The 24,977-nt window shown below is 36.3% G+C and overlaps 2 protein-coding genes across 3 annotated transcripts in view; both read left to right on the forward strand.

The window, feature by feature from the left end:
• Positions 1 to 8,702, forward strand: part of LOC140152722 (uncharacterized) — a 38,302-nt gene extending 29,600 nt beyond the window's left edge. The window contains exons 18-23 of one of the 2 annotated variants that reach the window (XM_072175190.1): positions 163 to 399; positions 1,175 to 1,285; positions 3,117 to 3,374; positions 5,115 to 5,371; positions 6,190 to 6,243; positions 8,233 to 8,702. In XM_072175190.1, the coding sequence (XP_072031291.1) occupies positions 163 to 399; positions 1,175 to 1,285; positions 3,117 to 3,374; positions 5,115 to 5,371; positions 6,190 to 6,234 (908 nt within the window). In that variant the 3' untranslated portion in view covers positions 6,235 to 6,243; positions 8,233 to 8,702. The remainder of the gene's footprint in view (positions 1 to 162; positions 400 to 1,174; positions 1,286 to 3,116; positions 3,375 to 5,114; positions 5,372 to 6,189; positions 6,244 to 8,232) is intronic. The other variant, XM_072175192.1, reaches the window with a different exon arrangement.
• Positions 8,703 to 12,911: 4,209 nt separating this feature from the next.
• Positions 12,912 to 24,977, forward strand: LOC140152728 (ultra-long-chain fatty acid omega-hydroxylase-like). The gene is made up of 9 exons (XM_072175197.1): positions 12,912 to 13,099; positions 13,941 to 14,088; positions 16,027 to 16,199; positions 17,250 to 17,386; positions 19,017 to 19,275; positions 20,882 to 21,078; positions 21,449 to 21,582; positions 22,731 to 22,878; positions 24,787 to 24,977. The coding sequence occupies exons 1-9, from the start codon at positions 12,974 to 12,976 to the stop codon at positions 24,962 to 24,964; spliced, it is 1,500 nt and encodes a 499-aa protein (XP_072031298.1). The 5' UTR covers positions 12,912 to 12,973; the 3' UTR covers positions 24,965 to 24,977.

A 24,977-nucleotide genomic window follows, 5' to 3' on the forward strand; every position in this document is an offset into this window, starting at 1 on the left:
TAAATTTTGTACATGATTTACAAAATTTATTTATATAATTTTCATATTCAGTTTAGAGATGTTACTTAAAATTCCAGTGCGCTTGTGTCCATAAGCTGATTCGTCTGTGCATGCATGCAAATGTACCAACTTAACATATTGTCGTCATATATCCTTTACCAGGATTGGCTACATATCCATTAGAGAGTAGTGCATCAGTAACACAGGACTTCCTGCCTGTCAACGAGAGACTAGACTTTACGGGTGCAACGACAACTCGTACTGTAAGCATTCCTATCATTAACGATAATGTTCCTGAGTACACGGAGGATATCGTGGTGAAGTTATCCAACCCCATTAATGCTAATCTCGGAGAAATTGATGAAAGGAAAGCAGTCATCAGTGTCTGTGATCTAGACTGTGAGTATTCTATTCAATACCAGACGTTCATTTTATGGGACAACGTATCGTGTATCCTCCTTTTGGAAGACATTTCAATGGACGGGCATATGGGGCATTTTATTTTGGTTATTCATTTGAGGTTTATGATATGGTTTAGCCATTAAACGTTAGGGTGGGGTCAAGGTAACGGTTGGATTTGCAAATTAATCATCTTTTTCATACTTGGGTACTTTGGTACTTTTAGTACTCTTGATGCAGCTCATGATGCAGCTGTGTAAACATTTTGTAACCTGTTCATAAGACTAGATAGATGTGTCCAAAAACCCCTTCCTAGAATGTTAAATCATTGTAATAGGCCATCTAGAAGTGAAGGCATGTCAAAATCTTTCCCAAACTTGGATATTTTGGAACTTTTAGTATGGTACTTTGGGGGCCTTAAAGGAATGGCATTGCGGTTGCAATTAGTTCCTTAGTTACCCCCTAAAGGTGCCAGATTTTATTATAGCTCCTAACGTAAATTGAATCGTATAATAGTAAACCAATGACCTGATAACTCTGATATATTATGTGATTATTCTTATTATTCTTATTATTACTATTACTATTACTATTACTATTACTATTACTATTACTATTACTATTACTATTACTATTATTATTATTATTATTATTATTATTATTATTATTATTATTACTACTACTATTATTATTATTACTTTTTATTACTTTTTATTTGTTATTTTATGTTGGCTGCATTTACTAACAAACTGCCTGTGATCTGTTCGTATTTTAGCCATTGTGTATTTCCGTGCCAGTGAGGTAAGCGTTTCAGAAGGATCCGAATATGCTATTGTTGAGGTCACCCGCCAAGGGAACCTAGACGAACCTCAAACCGTGGGAGTCCGTAAGTGTATTCAGCAATATTTCGGAATTTTCACATCTGTACTTGGTGCTCCTCTAAACCAATGTACCCTTTCTGCAACTCTGTGTATGTGAGAGTTGCAACTTAGAATAATCGAGATATGGACAACTAAAAGAGAGACAAAGATAGAGATGAAAATGGCACCGAGGGAGAGAGCAGAGACGTACTGACCGGGGGACGTTTCTTCTAACTGGAAATACCGGGACAAATTGTTGTAATCTGCTTCTTCCTCTTAGGTCATAAATTTGGTGACTTTTTGATAGACAAATCCGGTAAAATTCCCAGTTATACCATCTTGATCACAGATGTCCAGGCTCACTGCACTTCCCGTCATGGGACTTGGTAGTTTCATTCCCACAGTTTCTTGATTGGTTTAGCAGCGAGGCGTAGACGTGATCCAGAGGATACATCCCTAGGTCTCGATTGATGGTTTTGTTGTCCCTTCTCCTGATCCACATGGCTTCGCGGATTATTCTAATTAAATGAACTGATTTGAGTCTTGTCAGCGTTTCGGTGCAGCGATGGGCAGTCCTGTGGGTGCAATCGTCGCCAACCTCTATATGGAGTGGCTGGAAGAGCAAGCTATGGCAGGCACCCCTTTGGACTGCAAGCTAAAGCTACGGTGCCGTTATATCGACGATATATTGGAAATCATTAAGAAAAACTCAACTGAAAAGATAACCGATCACCTTAACTCGGTAGACCCATCAGGAAACATAAAATGCACATACATACGAAGAGGAAGTGGAAGGAAAGATACCTTCTTAAATACACCTTGTCAGAAAATAAGACGGTTCTACAAAACTACAGGTTTATCGTAAAAAAAACCGCACACAGACCAATACTTAAACTTCGCATCCCAACACCCATTGCATCAGAAATTTGCATAATCCGGACACTACTTGATAGAATGTAGAACATAGTATTAAATTAAAAAAAAAGATAGGAAAGAGGAAGAAGAAAGAATTAAGAAAGCGTTAATAAACTGTGGTTATCCCAGATGGTCATTTGACAAAGTCAAACATCAAATGTCAAACAAATCGAAGAAAGAAACCAAAGACAAGAAAACTGACAATGACTCGTCGAAAGGTATGGTAGTACTGGCATACATAGCAGGACTTTCGGAATAGCTGCAATGAATGTTATGGAAGCACCGTATTGCCACCGCAATAAGGCCCCACAACACTCTAAGAAACCTACTCGTCCATCCAGAAGACAAAATCGAGCCCAGCAAGACTTGTGAAGTTGTATATAGCGCGGAGTGCAAGGCATTCGGAACCAGATTAAAAGAACATCAGAACGATGCAGAGAAAGTAAAGAGCAGACGTTACACCAGAGCCAAAAAAAAATTCTCATTGAACAGAACAAATCGTCCATAACAGACTACATCGCACAAGAAAACCACGTTATCAACTGGAAGGGGGCAAAGATAATAGACAAAGACTCAAATCAGTTCACTAGAAAAATCCGCAAAACCATGTGGATCAGGAGGAGGGGCAACGAAACCATAAATCGAGACATAGGGATGTATTGTATATGTATGGATCATGTCTTCGACTCGCGGCTAAACCAATCAAGAACCTTTGAGCGATCACAGACAGAGAGACAGAAAGAAAAAGGGAATAATAAAGAATGAGAACAGCATAAAACATATACAAAGAAGAAAAAAAGAAAGAAAACCAATAAAAAAGATAAATCAGGTACGTAATAATGAAGGCTAACTCAAAGAGCTGTAAACTTTAAAACAAAAAGTAGGTTGAGTGATATTAAAATGTAATTATTAATTCTTTGTTTTACTTCATGTTTTATTCAGTCTTGTACTATGACACACTACCTAATGAAGCAGATTTGGATGACTTTGAACCGCTTCCACTCGGTCTGTCCTTCGGGATTGGTGAGAGAAGTGCCGTAGCACAGATTCCTATTATTGACGATCTTGAAGTAGAAGGAATCGAAGTGTTTTTAGTTCGCCTTGCAGTGGATCCAAGTCGTCCTGGGACGTTGACCGTAGAAGAACCATCGGTCGTTACAGTCAATATATTGGACAATGACACAGAAGGACCTGCAGGAGGTTAGTGAAGACATAATGCTTGAAAGTGGTTATAACAGGGTGGCAAAGGTCGTAAGTCAAACGTTGGTTGTAGAGGATACCACAGAATCGGCTTGTGAAACGAAATTTAGGTATACTAAGGAAGTGGATTCAAAACTTGCTTTCTAGTCCTGTTTCCAGTTACCAAAAGGTAGTGATAAATGGTTCCTGGTTTTCAGGCATTTTAATATATTGAAATCGAGTCAGTCGCAAATATTCCCTTGCAGACGGACACGGTATAGATGAAAATGTTGCACAAACATGACAAAGGCAACAGGATAAAGTGTGTGCCGTGTTTTTATGTTTTTGTCTTGTTTTTTGTACTTTGCATGCTTTACTGCCTTGGTGGTATACAGAATAAGTTGTGTCGGTGTTTTGAAATTATCCTATTCAATAGAATAGCAATAGCATGTCAGCGGTGTTTTGTCTTTCAGGCCTACATAAGCCTTGTGTGGATCGGCCTTGTCTTTATATTGATCAAGCTATTAATGACACATTCTCTTAGTTGCGAAAGTCCTAATCCTCATTATATTCTGATGGTTTATTTTTCCGGATGACTCAAGTATGTAAACTGATGTTTATCTTGTTCACCGGGGAACTTGATCGCGAAGGGGAATTCATTAAGGCCGATATACTTGGAGACATGCTCCGTGTTATCATTTCTCGCCAACGTCTGCAAAGGTTCAGGAGACAATGTGCCCATGGTCTATGTAGAACTTCCAGATCATCCTCGGCAAACAGTCACGACCATTCCTCTCAGCGTCCAAACCTGGCGATGTTTTGGTCAAATCTTAAGAATATCCTTCCTCTTGAGCATAACATTGTTAGCGTCCACATGAGGAAGGTAAAGAAGTATGCCGATCTTGTGTTCCAACTTGAATGATCGACAAAGATTTCCTTGCTCTGGAAGCAGGAAATATAGGATATATTTCACCTTGAGAACTTGAAGACGTTGAAACAGCTGACTATAATGTCTCGTGTAAATTTCTCCTTCAAAAACATCCGTGACCAACTCAGCAAAATTGCTCTATACACCTATCCGACTTCGCCATTACTGCGGTGTCCCCGATGTAAAACTGCGGTGTCCCGAGGTCGGGGGTTCCATCCATTATTTATTTTGTGCTATATAGTATTGTACCCGGGAATTATACACACAGTGATATTCAATACACAATCATGAGTATTGAATTACGAATTAAATCTCCCGCTCTGGTACATCTGTGTTGCCGTCAATAGAGGGCCAAATACAGTAAACGCTTCTCGGATTGGTGTATATCCACTTCTTTTAGCATATCCTGTTCAAAATCTGAACCCACCTGGTAGGAACCAAATAATTTTAAATTGTAATTACGGTTTTTTTGTCTTTTAGATGCTTTTCCACAGCTTCACATTGTGTTTTAATCAAGTGCCTGGAGCCCATGGGCATCGGGTGCGTTTGTGGTTGCAGCACTGAAGGGCTGAGTGCGTTTGTTCCATCTTTTCTGCTTCCAAGTCTCCCGTGCTCTATCCTCTGCATCACGATGTCTTTGTGCTCCACGTACTCAGTATTTCCCTTAAAGGACTCGCTTGTCGAGTATCCTTATGTCTAGGGTATAAACTGCGAGCGTTTATTGTTAATGTTTTAAACTTTTGTGTTACCATGGTTATTGTATGTGTATACTTGTTTCGTGTATAATAAAGCTTGGTGATGAAATTTAAATTAATTTCTTTTGTCTTTCATAGATTCTAATCTGCCACTGATAATCGGTGGAAGTGTTGCCGGTGGTTTAATATTCCTCGGTGTTGCAGGGTTGGCTTTGGCTGTTTGTTTCAGAGCATTGGCAACTCCGCGTGTACCAGAACGGGTAACACTGCCACCCAAATATCTTGGGCCACAGCCACCGCCAGGGTACCCTAACCAACCGCCAGTAAGATACCCACAAGAACAACCACCACTAGGATACCCAAGAAACCCATATGATCGGTATCCTAACCAAGGTGTAAGTTTAATAATTCTTTTTTGTTCATAGAGTTTTGTAAATAAACATGATATTGGACATAACTTTTTGCAACTTTGATACGTTGTGTCTGCAACTACCACACTTCATCAGTCAGCTGACCCACTGGACTGGTTACGTCATAACATGAGTGTATGTATGCCCAAATTGTACCAAAACTAAGGCTTTCGGCATGTTGATTTGACACAATTTAAACAAGATTTTAATTCACAGTTACTGCATCATAATTTCTTTTAGTGTTAATCATAAATACTCCATTTTGCAATATAATTTATTTCACTCGAATATTGAACACCCTGTTTGTTCACGTGAACTAATCAAGAGGCTGGTTATTTCGTGACAAACTGAACTGTGTAGCCTATATGGCGCTTTCTTCCGAATAATGTTGTGGTGATCACCTTTTTGTTCCACTCGCAGAACAGAGATCTACCCGACAGCCTATATGGAATAATTTTTTATGTCACATCCTAGCTCATTAGTATTTACAATCACTTTCTTTTGTCTGTGCAGTACAGCGGGCTCTTACACTGTCCAGCGTCTCTAACACCTGAACACACTCAGTCTCAGGTCCAATGTCCTATTTGTTCCAACACGAATATTAGCTGGGAGTTATTATACTTTCATTGATTCTCTGATAAAAAGATGTAAACATATGGTACATCTTCTCGTTATGTGAGCATCGTTTTACACATGTTAGAGTCATTAAGTCGGGTGAACGGACGGACATACAGATAAAGACTAATTGGCGATTTTCTACTGATTATAAACTAAAACAATGTTCAATATGTGTTTCTTAACAGGCTGTAAACCCGGCATTCAACTATGGTGGCGTGTACCCACGATAGGTGAACATGGTAAAATACCAAATTTACTATATATTATTTCTGTTTTATTACTAGAGTTCTCATAACAAATCCAGGTATTCCCAATTAGTAGTGACGTTTCGCAACCTTACTGGCTGGTTGCTTCTTCTTGACTGAGCTGTATCCAGTACTAGCACTTGCTGTCTTAGCTGTAGTGTTGCCAGTTGATTTTTCTTGGATAAGCTGGTTGTATGCATGACTGAAAAAAAATAAGCTGCTCGCCCCGCATTGTTCATAGCGTGCTCGCTGCGTCTCTTGATCCATGTGAACAATTCTGCTCAGCTGGCGGAAGATCTGTCAGATGTCATGATTGAGGAAGACGACATGTTCATCTCGCATGACGTAGTTCCCTATTTACAAATACACCCACAGACAAAGCACTTGAAGTTATCAAATATCGACTTGCAGGGGACAAGACTTTGAATAAGCGGACACTTCTTATCGTAGATGACATCATGGAACTCCTGATATTCATTTTAACAACGACATATTTTACTTTCAAAGGACAAATATATCAACAACTTTTTGGAGCAGCGAGGGGCAGCCCATATCAATTTGTAAGCGCTCTTTAGCAAAGTCATAGTTCATTGAATTTACAACCGGATGACAAAACAGGCGAAAATAGCAACGTTTTACAAAAGATTTGCAACTTCAAGAGAATTGACCATTGCTCATTCTAGTAACGCTAGTATATGGACAATATATGTGTGCTTTTTCATTTAATGACATAAAATTTGAAAAATATTGAGAGGAACACTTGAGGTTTTGACTTTTAAAACCTACATTTTGGTCAAAAATTTCCTTGGATAGGTAGTTTTCAACAGATTTTCCACATTCACCTTGTAATAACATTGAATTGCGTAATAGGCCTATGTTGACCTAGTGACGAAAAGTGTTTTTAGGGGAATTATTTAGCTTTCATTTGATATAAAAAAATTCTGTTTGGATGAAGGGAACACTTGAGGTTTCGACAAAAATCAATCAAACAGGCCCATTTTTCAGCTTGAAGGTCCACAGCTCTTACATTGCTATGGACTCAATCGTGTAGTGTAATCAATGACTGTGTTGGATAAAGGAAGACACTTTGGAACTAGAATGAAAGAACATCAGAAAGAAGCAGATAAAATCAGCCAAAGGACATGTACCAGAGCCGCTCGTTTATCATCAGTTTCAAAACAACACAAGTCTGCCATTTCCCCCCATTTCAGATCAATCACATTGCAGAGCACAATCACATCATAGACTAGGAGGGGCCAAAATTCTTCATTGTGAGAAAGTGATGGATTCCAAGATGGATAAGAGAATCAATCTGTATCAGGAGGCGCAAAGAGCAAGCTATGAATAATGGGGGGAGCTTATTTTCTCAGTCATGCATACAACCAGCTTATCCAAGAGAAATCAACTGGCAACACTACAGCTAAGACAGCAAGTGCTAGTACTGGATACAGTTCAGTCAAGAAGAAGCAACCAGTCAGTAAGCTTGCGAAACGTTACTACTATTTGTGAGTAACTGGATTTGTTATGAGCACTCTAGTAATAATTTATATAGACAATTCTGATGAATCTCTTTAATGATGTTTTCCTGTTATTTTGCAAGAAATTTCCCGTTATTTTGCAAGAATAGAGAAATAATAAGCTATGATCTATGAATTACGTTCTTCCAGTTGAATGTCGTATAATTGATAAATAAACTTAGCCCAAAAGTATTAAAAGACAAGTTTTAAAGTTATTCAGCATTCGCTAAGAAAATACAATAATAGAATAGATGGAGGAATCCATTTTGCACCGATTAATTTAAAATGTTAAAAAATATGGGCATTTAACACGCCTGTAAAATTAAAATGCTTTTTTTGCAATGTCTTTGTTTATTTCTTCAAACCGGAATTGTACCATAACTTAAACTTAGAAATGTAATTTTATAGCACATGTTAAAATTATTCTGAGATTTAATCACTTTTATGTGTCTTTCATTCTTTTCAGGCTACAGATCTGTCGTAAATTCAAGATGTCACAAGCATAATACACCAACCCACAGCTGAAGTCGATTAAGGCAACAGAATCATGTTAATCATATTTCGAATGGCGATGGCGTTCGAGACTTACAAACCAAATGTTTTTCTTTTAATTATAGATGAACATACCCTTTGCAGTTTTGGAACAAATTAATTATTATTTGGCACCAAATTATCAAATAATAAGTACATACATTTTGAAATTCTATTTTTATTAACCGTGATTATATTTTGAAACAGATAGATTGTATAGTTTTTATGGTGAGGAATTAAGAAAAGTCTGTAAATAGGTGTTTAAATTAAATATGGCTAATGTGTATATTGTTCAACAATGTTATTAATAAATTTGATATATATTTTTTTAACTGTCGAAAAAACAAGACTTTTCGGCACAGTAGCAGTGGCGTAGTCGTGGGGGGGGGGCAGGGGTGCAGCTTCACCCCACCCGTGAGAACTCTTGCCCCCCTGTGGGAGGCCTTTTAATAGTATTAATATATTAATTAGCACATTAATTATTGTTGCTTTGGGGTGCGGGGTGTGTGTCATATGTGTGGTACGTGAAAGGGTGGTGGGGTGATCAGGATGTGTGTATTATGTGTATGTGTGGGCATGGGGTGTGGGGTGTTGTGCGTAGTCGTTGCGTTGCAGTCTATTTGAGATACTTAATATTGTATCTATTCAGCTCAGCGCCTTGTCAGGCCTTTCAATCCCAGCAACCACAAAACGTTTTCGACATTATTCGTAAAAGTTACGAAAAGGTTGTCAGAAAACGTTTAAATATCGGGTTATATATAGGGTAAATAAATGGTATAGAACGTTATCATAACATTCAAAAATTTGATACACGTTTGCAGAATATAACATATTTAATGTTATTTAAGTGTTGGCGAATATTTTTGGCAAAAAATGTTTTCAACAAACATTTTACAATAACATTTTGATATTGTGTTTTCATAAAAAAACATTGTGAAGAAACGTTTTCATGTTTTTAAAATGTTTTTACCAACACCAAAACCCAAAATATAACCTTTTTAAAACGCTTTAAAAACGTTTTGTGATTGCTGTAAAAGATATCAACTGTAAAAAAGTTAGTGTTTTGTATTCAGTATTTTGTCAAAATAAAAAGAATTAGTCAAAGATACATTATTGTTATTCAAATAAAATTTAATATTAGCACTTTAAGAAGTTGCGTATTGAACTTTCATTATTTTATGTGCTCAGTATTTAATACCGTATGACATGCCGGGATAACATGTAAATATTAGGTTAGGGTTAGGGTTAGGGTTAAGGGTTAGGGTTTAGGGTTAGGGTAAAGGTTAGGGTTAGGGTGATTATATACGTATTTATTAGTACTAATATAATAGTAATAGTATATTATGTGTATGCACTTTATTCCGTAATCAATAAGTATGATAAACATCTCTCTGACACAACGACTCATAGCAAAGTGGTGTAGGTATTAGATTATGAATCCATAGATTGTGGGTTCGAACCCCAGGTAAACCATTTTAGGATTTTAAGTCTAGTAAATTTCTTTTTATTTTATTTAAGAGGAAATAATAACGGTAATAAACTCGTGTTACATCCGGTCTCATATACTTACATGTACAGGGTGTCCCAGAAAAAATTACCGGGCGAATAAATTTGGACGTAAGTCGAGAAATAGACATCAAAATCCAAACATCTAAACATCAGCGTGCAGCCCATCTTATTCTGCATCATATACGCCAATCTGACTGGAATCGGTTGACTGATTGCGAAGAAATGAGCGATTACATTACGCATGCGTCAATTCACTTCATTCCAAGTTTGAAAGAAAGATCGTTCAACACGATGCGCACTAGTGGTTAACTGTCAATGGGCTTCATATTTTGTTCTGTGAATTATTTTTCGTTCTTTTTAAACAATCTGTTTCTTGCAAAACATTTATTAGGTTTTGTTCAAATTTGAAAACCTACACGATATTTAAAGCTTGCATGTAAGATGATGCTCGGTACTTGGGGGTGTTAATGTTTTTGGAATATTTCCAAGAAATTGTAATGCAAAGTTTGAATCTTTTAAAACTTCATCATTAATGTTGCATGCTATCAAAAACCACACGTAAAGCTGTGAGCACTTGATCATTGTCATTCCTGGCTCAAATGTTCTTCGGAAAGTTGAAATATAACATATTTGCACAACCTAAAGAATTAAAGATGGAAAGCTTCCAATTGCAGAAATCAAAGTTTTCCCTTCAGTTAAAGCATGAATAACGGATTATAAAATAGATGATGTGGACTAAATTTAATGAGATACGCACACTTTAAGACACGGTGAGCGATCAAACTTTTGATCAAACTTGGAATGAACTGCATTAATGCGCGCATTATGTAATCGTTAATTTCTTCGCAACCAGTCAACCGAATCAAATAACATTTTCATATGTGATGCACAATAAAATAGGCTATGCATTAATTTAAAATGTTTGGATTCTGATATCTATTTCTCGACTTACGTTTAATTTTATTCATTCGGTAATTTTTTTCTGGGACACCCTGTATGTACTAGCACTATGCGTTATCGTATTGCGTCCCGTTATGGTTGCAGAAAAAAATTACGCACCCGGACACTTTGACATATTCTAATAGGACTATATCGTTTGTTTGTTCTATAAACATTAATACTAGTACAATAATAGTACGTGATAAATGCTATCTGAAAAAATCAAAACAATCGTTCCAAACTCCAATAACATTTGATCTAGCGCTCGTGTAAGAATTTATGTATGTGACGCCGTTTAAACGACCATTCAGTGATTTGCTCATCCGGACGATCGTTCAAATCATGAAAATTCAGATTTTGGTACCTTTGTCATTGTCATAGATGGCTAACATAGCCTGCTAGAAGTTCAGCTGAAAGCCGTGTTTTAAAGAAAAAATAAGACATTTTTACATGAATTTGAATGGGGCTTCAACTTCGTCAATACTGCTGTGTTCGTCGATTTTGCCAAATTTGTCATTTCAAAAATACCAAATGACAATTTGAATGACTTATCCTTCACTTTTAAGCAATTTATAAACAATTTTGATTTTTTTTACACTTGCGCTGGGATTACTTAATGGGTCTTTAAGTGTTTACTAGAACGAATTCACTGCTAGTTGCCCCGGTTCCGTCACCCGTTAACATGTTATGTCGTTGAGCTGATCCTGCGAAGAGTATAGTGGATACTGGTTAGGATATTATACTGGACATACAGATCGGTTACAGTGCCCACCCCGATTTCCTGATTCCATTTAATTTGGGGCATGTGTAAACATCATAAATATGCCAAAAAATCGAGGTTTAACAAAATGAACCAATTTTATATTATAAGATCGTACATCATAACTTTAAGATTAGAAGGATTTTAGCACCGTTGTCACCAGAGTCATGAACTTTAGAATTGCTGTGATTGGTCACGCCTTCGACAGTCCCTCTTCGACAGAAATTCTGGATACGCGCACATGCATAAATCAACGCCAGTACAGAGCTATTTATAATATACTGGCCAATCAGATGTAGCCAGGATGTCACGTCCTTATAAAGAGTGCAACGATGAGCCACATCGTCTGGGACAGAGACTACTACTGAAAGATCAATGTACGAGTGAACAAGGGCCCGTGTTTCAATTTAAAATAATCTGGCATAGATAAGATTTGTTATGGATTTGCTACAAAGTCCATCCACGATAAGATCGTCCTACGAGGTACATGTTATGATTTTGTTTGGTCCGATATTACAGGGTGAGTAAAAAAAGTGCAAACGAGAAAAGAAGCCATTTTTATTTAAGAACCGATTTGATTTTTAGGTTTTAAAACATTTGTGATTGGACACAACAAATCAGCCGTAAAGTCGGCCCGGTCAATTTTGTTTTATTTCGTGTTTAGAAAGAAGCGGGGTTATGTTTTGTTGAACTCTGTTCCTTCAACAAAATTGTACCTTTTTTCGGTTCTACAAGTGTCTCTTTTTCCACATTTCTGGTAATAAATATCAAACAGTCACAATTGGTGGTCATTTCAAATCATCCCCAAGTCAACGAGGTTCAGGAATGTCCTCTCATTGTTGGTTATACATACCTAGACAAAATACAATGCTTTGTTATCCACCACTTGAACAGGATTTAGCCAAAGCAAACAAAGACAAGAACTATTTAAGGATTCTATAGAAATAGGTAGAAGCTTATTATCCTCTTCAGCAATAGGATTATTGATTGGTTTATACAGTGTTTGATAAGATACTTGTCGCACCGAATTGAATACGACCTTCACGCACATTTTACACTGTAACTTGGAATACAATTTGCCGAGTTTACGGCTCATTTGTAGTGTCCAGTCACATTTCAGAAATGATATATCCCTTAGTGACCTTGTGTGAAAAAAAAAATACCGTGTCTTTTTTATGACACATTTTTCTACTCACCCTGTATATAGGAGACAAAGGTTCAATACACTTCCTCGTAGATTTGGCTATACTCGCAAACGGAACAATCCAAAACAACCCGATGTTGCTATTGTTTCAAGAATAGTTCAGAAGAGACAGCAAAGAAAGATTTGCTTCAATTGAATATAAGTTATACGAAATATTTATACAAAATGGTTTTCGCTGCATCTGTATTCAAATCTATGCTCCCAGCAGGGACAGATATAGATGTGGGCTCGTCACTGAGGGTCCTTGTCACCACTGTTATTCTCATGACAATGGTGATGCTTCTGGTTAAGCTAGGGCAGTTGATTCGACGAAGAATGGCATTTGAGAAGGCGTTGGCAGCTTTTCCTGTAGCTCCTGAGAGACATTGGCTATTGGGTCATCTTCCGAAGGTAAGCACTGCATTATTGTGGCCATTTTTAAGAAGCTGCTTGGTGATGCTTTTTTATCACATTAAAACAAACATTAGAGTATAGAAAATTCAGTGTTTTTTTGTTTTTTTGTTTTTTGTTTGTATTTTTTTTTTGAAAACCGTTTTTCAATCTTCGCTATGTGTAAAGAATAATCTAAGCCTATGGTTGTCCCGTCGAACTTTGATAATCAAAAAATAATATTATTATGATAAACGCATTCAGTTGAACTCGAAATTAGATGTTTGTCACACGTTGGCTAGTCAAAATATGAAATTACCTACCACTATTTGCAACAGAATTCCTAAAGCTCACACTAGAACATATCAAAAGTCCCCGAAAGTCCAAGTTGTGGAACAGTGGCTAATTATGCAGGAGGTGAAAGTTAAGAGTTGGTCGAATCTTGTTAAAAACCATACTGTGTATTTCTCTCGTCATAAGGATTTAGAAAAAGTACAGTTCTTGAGTTATAGTCGTGGAAAAGGGTAATGTCAAAATTTGGATTCCATGGGAGAAACAAATGAAAACATTCTCTGATTTTAATTAAGATTGTCTTCGATTGCTCCGCTAAAGTAACGTATTCAATAAATAGTCATGCAAAGATTTCTATCAGTCTCAGTGAAAGTACAGTTACAATCGAATGCAACATATCTTGATATAATTACAATGAGGGCTGCACTTATTCTCCGATTTTCCACCAAACCACTCGGTCTAATGGGGCCATCCTATAAGATTGCACTTATTACTCGGGATAAGGTTGACCGAACCTCGAGGGTAGATAATAGTAAGGAGTAATTGTTTTATCATTATTATCTTTTATCAGTTAACCGGGAACCTAAAGGAAAAGAGATGGGGTATGGAAGCTATAACCGTTCCATATCCAAAATACTGTGTATTGTGGGCTGGCCCTTTCTTGCCAATAGTTCTCGTCTACCATCACGAAGCGGCAAAGGCTATTTTATCTACTTCAGGTAAATCGTTATAATATGTTATTCTTTTATTATGTAGGTAATAATACGAAATACAAAGACAGGCAGTTATCAATTTAGCAACCCCGTACTAGAAATAATGTTTCATGAGTTGTCCATCTTTACATAAACTTATGTTTGGGGTCATTTTGAACAGATATACAAACACTACACAAAATATTGCAATAGGCCTATTGCTGAAAAAAGAAGAATCCCGCAAAATGTAATGGAACAGTGATCCAATATTCTGTCGATTTTACATGATCACGTACTGGATGGAATTGTTCTGTACATGAAATAAATAAGATAAGGCTATTAAATGGAGTAGAAGGTCTCATTTGTGGTGACATCATACACCTATTCCAGTGCTTATAATGGAGGAAAGACGTGGAATCCGTTTGAATTCACACGAATGCACAACACAAATACACTGTTTGATTAAGGTAACAAAATCTAAGTCTTTAATTGAAAGTGAGATATGATTGGTACATAACAACAATTGCACATTAAATTATAATCACACAATTACAATTTTAACTAATCAGTACTTAACCAGCAGTCTTGGTGATCATAGAGTTCTTGAAATATTCTGGACGGCTGATGTATATCTCCTTATTTGCTTATCCAGAAGAAAATGTCTGTTCAGCGATGTCATTGTACACTTGCATATACCGGGTGTCCCAAAAAAGGCTACATGTAGATTTTTGAAAATAATGTAAGTTAATGTTAACAAATATAAATATCCTTTTCATGACATAATCTATGTACCCTCTACTAGTACCCATGTGAATGTCAAGTTCACAACCTACGTACTTGGTCCGCATTCCACGTATTCCTGAGCAAGCTCTTTGCGTGACATAATGCAACACGAGGTTCATTGTACCACCGTCACAGCCACCGTGTGCATTTGCCGGGGCACATGAGTAGGCCGCGCCATATCATGGCAGATGCAGTATTTTATTTTGATAAACAAAGAATAAACTTGTTCAGTTTTATTTCAAGAGTTTAGTCAGAAATGTAAAAACAAACAACAGCGATTCAAAAGTCCACAAAAACCAAACAAGGCCTAAATGCAAAAGATTGTTATTCATTTCACTATGTTGATCGCAACTATATTCAGAGTTTACAATCTCTCATGACATTCTGCAATGACCAGACTCAAGCTTTCTACTTAAAACATACAATCTATTAATAGACCATTCTACCATTCACTTCCTGGTGGATTTCCTAAAATGATGCAATATAGAGAATGTTCGAGAATAGTGGGATTTTCCCAGATTATATAACCCTGATCTACACAAACTCTTGGTTTTCCCCTTTCTCTTATGAAATACTTTCAGCTTGTAGACAAAGTTAAATTAAATTAAATTACTCAGGGCACATCACAAGACCTCTCTTTCGTATGAGTCCTCCAGACCTCGATGGAACTTTATCGTCTTATGGGGGTAATTTCTTCCACTCGACAAATAATGTGGATCATTTTCCCACTACCCCTTTTCTGATATTTGGCACTAACCAATTTTTCCTTGTCTCTGCATTCAAACTGATTCCGTCTTTCCACCATTGTAAGAACTGGAATAGGCTCATGACGTCACCACAAGTGACTAGCCCTTACCATCCCATGTATTAGCATAGTCTTACTTAATTCAGCAAAGAACATTTCCTTCCAGTACGTCCGTCATGTAAAATCGACAGGATATTGGATCAAATGTTATACAGTCTGCGTAATTCTTCCTTTTCCAGCAATGTTGCAAAACTTTTGTGTAGTGTGCATATGGTCGAAATAGGTAAAGATCTGAAACACATATATTTGGGAGGAAAGATGCCCTAAAAAAACCCGAAATGTAAATGCAAATACAATATCATTAATCATGATAAATGTAGCCATTTGTAGGAGTTACACGTAAATATCAAAAACCTTGTGAACAATTTTATCGACAGAACCAAAGGAAGACTACATCTTTGACATGATACGGCCGTGGTTAGGGGATGGTTTACTTCTTAGCTATGGAAAGAAATGGGCTCGTAATAGACGACTACTTACCCCAGGATTCCACTTCGATGTCCTTCGACCTTATGCAAAGATATTTCAAGGATCTGCTAATGATCTTGTGGTAAATGAAAAATGTAAAATAAGTTGTTCGATAATGGTTATTGCTCCTTAACCAGCAATATATGCGCGCGCATCAAGTTTCGTTGAAAACACGTGATTTAAAAACAAGTGCCAAAACAGATTTTGAGCAATAAGGCTATCGAACAGTTATATTAGATATATGGTTATCACACAGCGTCATCATCCTTATATCGTCAAAAATTGCCGTTTTAGTACGGCGAATCCACTCGTTCTTCAAAAGCTACGCATGGCGATTTTGTTCAAGATAGGCCGAGCGCCTCAGGCTAAGCATACTCACACGAAATGAGATACCGCAGCGTTTCCTTTCATACACGTTTATACGATCTGCGCATGCTCAGTACCCCATGTGGCGTTGCCATTACAAGAAAATTCGATTTGTTGTCTGAAAACGCAGATTTTGTTTTTAATACACTAACTGGAACTTCAATACACTCAGCTACGATTGCTGTTTTCTTTAAACACATATATTTAACTGCATTTTCACCGTAATGTTTTAAATCGTACATTAATAATGTGATATATTCAACTGTTTGAGAATGTTATAATTATGAAAATATGAAAATTATGCAGAATATTAAATCACAAGTCTATAATACAATACAGCACCGTGTGACAAATATACAACTTTCTTTATCTGCGTCAGTAATAGAATATTGATTTAAATGAAATTGAATACATCTCTACATCTAAGTTTGTACTATATCACTGAGCGATCTAGCGATCGGTTTCTAGCCACTCAGATAGGACTCCTTTTCTTGTGTTCGGAAAGGCGAGGTGTCTTATTGGTTAAATACCAACCGCCCGTCGCTCACCAACGGAGTATTAAATGGTAGAATATTTATTTAGAGGCTGTCGACACTGTGTATCATACTGTTATACTGACAATGACTGAGCATGTCAAATACGCCTACAGTCCTTTGTTTATAAGCGGTCACCTCATATTTCGCTTGAAAATAGAGCTGCCTGTTGATTTTGTTGCAAGCACTGGCTGTATCCATTACCAGGACCATCTTTGTGATTTCTATTACAGTCTAAATGGAGACGGATGTATCATGACGGGGAACCTCTATCGAGGGAGATGTTTACAGATGTCAGTTTGCTGACATTAGATAGTCTACTGAAGTGTATCTTCAGCGTGGAAAGTAACTGTCAAGAAGAAGCTGAAACGTACGTCATTATACTTTTATCGTATCGTCTTTGAGGTTTCTTCACTGATAAATAACTGAGTTATAAATTTGATACGAAAAGGTATTATCTCGTAGGAACTAAGAAAACAGTATATAATTGTGCATTATTGACAACGTATCAAATCGGATCAATAACCGTGCCAAATATAAGGCTTGTCAGTCATATTTAAAATGATCGTATTTGAATAATAACTGATTGACGATGTTAACTCTGGCAAACATTCTGGGAAGGGAGGAGGGCATATCATCAATTATTTGGTGGATATGCTCTCCGAATTCGGAGATGTTGGATCTTTGGAACGGCGTACCGGCAAAAGGGGGGTTTGTCGGAGCTGCGAACGGTCAAAATCAAGGGTCTTTCTTGGCTTTCTGGTAGCATATGGAAAGGTTTCTATACAAAAACGATTCTATATACGTATAAACCATCATGAGCGCAGTTTCCACCTCGATACACCTGAGCACACATTTTCGTCCAAGAGCTCTCAAGCAAGCAATGAATTGTCTTCACTACACTGTTGAGTGCATAGCAATGTAAGAGCTGTGTAGCTTCTAGCTGAAAAATTGGCCTATTTGATTGTTTTTTGTCGAAACCTCAAGTGTTCCCTTCATCCAATCAGATTTTTTTATAATTATATCAAACGAAAGTTAACACTTCCCAGTAAAAACACATTTCGTCACTAGGTCAACAGATAACGCAATTCAATGATAGCAAGGCGAATGTGGAAAACATGTTGAAAACTACATTTTTGACCAAAATGTAGGTTTTAAAAGTCAAAACCTCAAGTGTTCCTTACAATATTTGTCAAATTTTATATCATTTAATGAAAAAGAACAAATATTGTCCATATACTAGCGTCACCAGAATGAGCAATGGCCAATTCTCTTTAAATTGCAAATCTTGTGCAAAATGTTACTATTTTCGCCTGTTTTGTCATACGGTTGTAAATTCAATGAACTATGACTTTGCTAAAAGAGCGCTTACAAATTGATATGAAAACCGAGTTACATAAAATGTTTTGGTAAAATTCAGGGGTCTTTTGGAGCTGTGCTGTCCCAAAACAGGGATCTTTCTGGGGGAGCATATATATACATGTACCCGCATGGTCATTTGTGTTACGTGCCACCCCAGGTTTTAAGAGGAAAATCTCACTCACATTATTGTGTTTTTTTTCCGTTTCATTTCAGAATAAAAATCAATCACTACTGACTATTATGTTTTATATTATAGAGCATCTAATGTTAAAGGCGTATTTCGTGATCCTAACATACTCTTTTTATGGCATTTTTCAGTAGATATCCACGAAAAAAGCTTATTCCCAAAATTTCAGTTGATTCAGATTTTGCGTTTGCGAGTTTTCATGATTGTGTGTATTTCACTGCTCCATAAACATTGTGTTGTAATATCGCTCTGGTATACCAGAACGTAATTCAAATTTCATGTTATTTTTGCTAAACGAATTGATCTGCAAGACATTTTTTGTACATAAACATTATGTAGTCAGAGGTTTCCAGTGGTATAAAACTCTCAACTTTTTTGAGAAAAGTGGGGGATGCTGTGGATCAAGAAATGCCCTTCCTTTTAACGTATGGATTTCCTTTCTTTAATTCAGAAATCAGAAGCATCCGTATATCCGTGGTGTAGTGGAGTTATCACAGCTTATCATGGCACGGTTTCGTTTTCTGCCTCACCATATCGACCTCTTGTATCATTTGAGCTACAACGGTTACAAATGGAGGCAAGCCAACAACCTAGTGCATTCATATACCAGATCAGTCATCCAAAAACGAAAGGATGCTATCCAGCATCCAGAAGCAATCAAGGATGAAAGAAAATACGTGGATTTCCTCGACATTTTGCTAAGTGCTAAGGTAATGTTATAATACGGACCGTAAAAGAATTAAGGTACCAATTATTTTCACCCCTGTATATCCGAAACAAAGATAGATATGCCATGATTTCAGGCCTCATTTGTTAAAATCGGTTAAGAAATAAATACACAGTGATTTAAAATCTATCCCAAGGAAGATGGCAGGTTCAAAAAGCAGATTGCTCCACTTGGATGTGCTATTGATTTGTACAAAGCGTTCTCGAACAAGAGAACTAGCGCCGTGCTCTCAATATAGATTAGAACATTAAAATGCAACTTTTGATTATTTTCCTGCCTTGGGTCTTCGATTACAATTTCTTTAATTCTCAAACGATTAAAACAAAATGAGATCTTAAATCAGAGCTTAAGGAAATTTGACATATTGTTATTGTTTATGATATACAGGGATAAACATAACAGTGACATCAACGTAAATTATGCGCAGTGAGATTTATCACATTAGATTTGTTTCCTGCTGAAGAAGAGCAAATGTATTCTGTACATGCAGCACAATGTTTTAACAGAACATCAACACCAACAAAAACAACAAGAACAACAATTTTCCTGACAAAATGGTGTAAAAATGAGTCCTCAGATGATTAGATGTCTAATTTACTTTATTTTGGATGTAAGAGCATGACACCTTTGGGTGTCATTTTCATTTTGACACCTAGGGTGGCCACCTGAGGACCCGTTTTCAAAAAGGTCATTACACCCAAAATGGGGTGTAACATTGGCTCTCTAAGGTGTCATATTGAGATAAATTTACACCCTAATTCGGGTGTATATTTTTTGTTAGATTTTGCCCATGCTATTGTTCAAGTTTATTTTTTTATTTCACCATCATCATATTATTGAGCCCATTAAGTACCAAACTGCTACATTTCCAGACATTTTTGATAATATTCATGATAACATGATAACTTATCCTATATCATCCGATACATCCATTGCATCATTTCATGATTTTATTTTTCACACGATTCATTGTAAGCTTACCAGATCAAACATGCAACTAGTAAACTTACCAACAAACCCCCCAAAATCCACAAATTCTGAGTCTCTGACAATAACCTTTGACAGTGTCTTTTACAGTTGACTGCTATAATAGAAGGTGTCGCTGTGACGCCAACTTTTTTTTTCAAATTTAAACAACTTTGTATTTCATTTAAAAAATCTTTTGTCTTGCACGAGACTATGATGAAACAAACTTTATTGTGGTTGGTACAATGTTTTGAACAAATCAACAGGTTGTTAAATAGGTCCTATTAACAAACCAACAACAACAACAACAACAACAACAACAACAGCAACAATTTGATTCACATTTAAACAACTTGTTGTTTCTATTTCATTAAAAAAATCTTTTGCCTTGCGCGAGACCAGGTGAAACAAATTTCTGAACGAAGACCTTTAATATTGTGGTTACATAAAAGATACAGCATTGGAGAACAAATTGAAAAACAAAAACAAAATATAAAAACTAAAAATCCACCAGCATAAAGAAAATAAAGCAGTTTTATCGTCAACTTTTGTGTCAAGAGAAAAGACATTCTACATCCAATCATTTTGTTTGTAAATGATATCTTTGATTTTTGTGTGAAAAGGACGAAGATGGTTCAGGCCTTACGGATCAGGAAATCCAAGATGAAGTCGACACATTTATGTTTGAAGGTCATGATACAACTTCGAGTGGTTTATCATGGTTTCTGTTCAATATGGCGATAAGACCGGAAATACAGGTCAAATGTCAAAAGGAAGTAGACGATTACTTCCGGAGTAAAGGAAAAGATCAGCTTGATTGGTAAGAGTGATAATTTAAACAAATCTGGGGGACTTTATTTATACATGGCAGCTTTCTAGAAGAGAAGAGTAGAAAAAAGTTTTAAAAAGTTTAAAAAAATAAATCAATACAAATAAATAAATAAATAAATAAATAAATATTAAAATAAACATTGACATTAAAACGATTCCCTTTTTATTGTTGACTCGTTTGCTTATGGCATCGTTTTATTGTTCAATAGAGCTTCTTGATTGGATATATTTTGTGAAATGATACTTTTCACAAAAATAGTAGTATTGACCGATTAAAAAGATAATGATAGCTTGAAACAATTTCGCAGCTATATAATATTTTATATATTGAGCATAGTATTTCATTTATATTTTTTCAGGGATGATCTAAACAATCTTCCTTATTTGACTATGTGTCTCAAGGAAAGTATGCGTATGAATCCACCAGTTCCAAACATAGCACGAAGGCTAACACGAGATCTCACTTTCCCCGATGGCAATGTTGTCCCGGCTGGTAAGCGATTTCCCGGAATAATTCTTCTTGATGTCGATCTATGTATATAAGTCTGGAGCGTTAAATGTCTAAGCATAAATCTCACCGGTCTATTGCCATTTGGTCTAATACCATTTCGTCTAATTCCCGTTTAGTCTATATTCAATTGGTCTATTACCAGAAAGGCTAATTGCCATTTAGTCTAATAATCATAATAGTCTAATGTCTATTTAGTCTAACATTGTTTGGTCTAATAACCGGTATGTCTACTAACCATATAGTCTAATAACCATTTGGTCTAATATTTCTTTAATAACCATTTGGTCTAATAACCGTTAGGTCTAATACTCCTATGGTCTAATTACCATTTAGTCTAATACAATTTCGTCTATTTATTAATAAACTAAATGTTTGTAAGACTAAAATGGTTTATAGACCAAATGGGTATTAGACCAAATGGTTAGTAGACCTAGTGGTTATAGACCAAATGGGTATTAGACTAAATGGTTGTTAGACTAAATGGTTTTAGACTTAATGGTTATTAGACTAAATGGTTATCGGACCAAATGGTTATCGGACCAAATGGTTATAGGACCAAATGATTAGTGGACGTAGTGGTAATAGACCTAATGGGTTTAGATGAAATGGATGTAGACGAAATGGATATTAGACCAAATGGTATTAGACCAAATGACAAATCCCCATCTGACCTATAGCAACTTATGTCGTCATTTGCATATGGCCTATATTTCAATTGATGGTGTAAATAATTTGAAAAGTATATAGAACATACAATTTTCATTATAATCCACAAAACAAGGTTTGTCGACATTACAGCCCGTGGTTTATGGTCACAGCAAGTATAAACCTTATACTTACACCTTGGTATGGAAAGTTTTTGTTTTCCAATGCGCATTTTCAATTGTAGCATAGATTTAGAAAATAATTTATAATTTCATTTCATTTGTTGATATTTACGTTAAATAGAGGTGCATAGTGTACGTCAAATAGCTCTTTATTATGTGATCGCATTGCCAATAAAAGTATTAGCATTTCTTCTGCACCCTAATTCTCCAGATGTCAGCTCCCTGGCAAAAGTGTTTCTAATCCTAAGTAGTGTGAATCGTCTTTGGGCACTACTGCAATATGCGTCCATATTTGATTTACAGGAGCTTTTATTACAACTATCATCATGGGAGTACATCATAGCCCGCTAACATGGAAAGAGGCAGAATTATTCATACCAGAAAGGTTTTCTTCTGAAAATCTAAAGAACATGCCACCTTATTCGTATGTGCCATTCTCAGCTGGACCAAGGTATTTTATATTTTGAAGTGTTCATGATTCTTAGGCCAAACAAAATTGTTTGATTGTCCCGAGATCCTCTTCGAGGTTTTTTTTAAATATTGTTGAAGGTCATAGTCAAAACATGTAGGCCTATAGGCCTAATTAAATTATTAAATAACCCAAATAGGTGTCAATTAGATTATTTCTCTATTGTCTTTCGGTATGTCAAAAAGTTTGAAAATTAGGGTGTATTCTTTTGTAAAAAAATCTTCCAGATTTTATGTAGATTAAGGTTGGTCTGAACCCTGGAATTATGGAAACTTTCGGGCCTCATAACTGCTAAATTGTTGGTCTAAAGTATATAAAAGTATACATATTTAGAATGGCAAAGACTTGATAAGTTCATCTGTGAGTCAAATTTGGGCCAAAATGCCATTTTTGGCCCAAAATCCCAAAAATAACGTTTTTTTTATTAATTTTTAAAAATTAGATAAAAATATCTAGGAGCCATTTTTTCATTATTTTGAATTTCGACCAACTTCGAGAAATTTGCACCAAAAATGGTCAAAAAATGCTGAATTTTCAAAAAAATCATAAAAAAGCCCGATTTTCGCCCAAATTTCAAATATTTTTGGGGAAGTTGGTCAAAATTCAACAAAAATAAAAAAACGGGTCCTAGATATTTTTATCTAGTTTTTAAAAATTAATTAAAAAAAAATTGGCCCAAGAATTTTTTTGTACGTTGCACGAAAAAGAAGTGGGCCAAAAAACGTTATTTTTGAGATTTTGGGCCAAAAATGGCATTTTCGCCCAAATTTGACCTCACAGATGAACTTATCAAGTCTTTGCCATTCTAAATATGTATACTTTTGTATACTTTACACCAACAATTTAGCAGTTATGAGGCCCGAAAGTTTCCATAATTCCAGGGTTCAGACCAACCTTAAGGTCGGTCGCTTGCAGACAATCAAACAATTTCTTGTTGGCCTTATCAATATGCGACTATTAAAACGAAGAGTCATACAGATAATTTCGGACCCAGAGTGACAAGATCAGTTCTTTTCTTAAAAGATAGATGCGTGTTTGGTGTTATCACTTCCTCATGACAACACATCTCCCCTACAACGAATACCAAGACCTACAATCTTAGAAATTATTGTTCGAACACTTTAAAGCCCTTATTGCAAATGGTCCCCCTTCTACCCCCGTATAATGTTGGCATGACCAATATGCTCATCTTCACCATATCTTCTCCCAACATTGTTTGGCGGGGAAAGGGAGGGGTATGCGTAATATGAACATTGGTTTCCAGTGACTCATATAGCGTGCAATACTAAAAAGAACATGGGATTTACGCAGGGTGTTCGAACACATTTTTTCCGGTATTTTAGATAGGCACGTGTTCTCAAAACGAATGTCCTCTGAAAACATCGTTAGGGGCGCATCATTAGATTTCCAGGGGTGACATGGGAGTGTCTTTAAGAAAAAAAAATCGGCCACTAGCATGACTAGTGAGACGATAAGAATTATTTTTTGCCAAAAAACCCCCCAAATTTTCACTGATGAATAAAAAAAAATCCCTCACCCAACTCTGTGTAAGGGTTTATTATAACTGAAAAACAAAATCGCAATTTTCGTCATTTGTCGGGTCCTCGGGCATTATGTAAGTGGTAAGCAATGGTAAGGGTGAGATGTTTGATGAATCTGTGTACAAGACTAGTATATGGCTGTGCGTGAAGCGTTCTATGTTCGAGTTGATATATATTTTGCCAGGAAAAGTACGTCATGTTACTTGTTTCTGGAATACCATTTATTAACTTGAAACCTGTATTGGAAAATGACAATTTTAAACTTCAGAATAGAATCATAAAAATCGCTGATTACGGCGATTGTGTTTAAAAAGAAAATCATCATTATGATCAATTTTTTTAAATTTAGGAACTGTATCGGACAAAATTTTGCCATGAATGAGATGAAAATCACCTTGGCAACTCTCTTACACAACTTTGACTTTACACTCAATCCAGCTGTGAAAGTAGATATAGACGACAGCGTTATTCAGAGAGCCGCCAATGGCATCCATCTCTTCATCAAGCCCAGAACATTGCAGGACTAAATAGACAGGGCAG

This window comes from Amphiura filiformis, chromosome 5, assembly GCF_039555335.1.
Source record: "Amphiura filiformis chromosome 5, Afil_fr2py, whole genome shotgun sequence".
In the NCBI taxonomy this organism is placed as follows: domain Eukaryota; kingdom Metazoa; phylum Echinodermata; class Ophiuroidea; order Amphilepidida; family Amphiuridae; genus Amphiura; species Amphiura filiformis.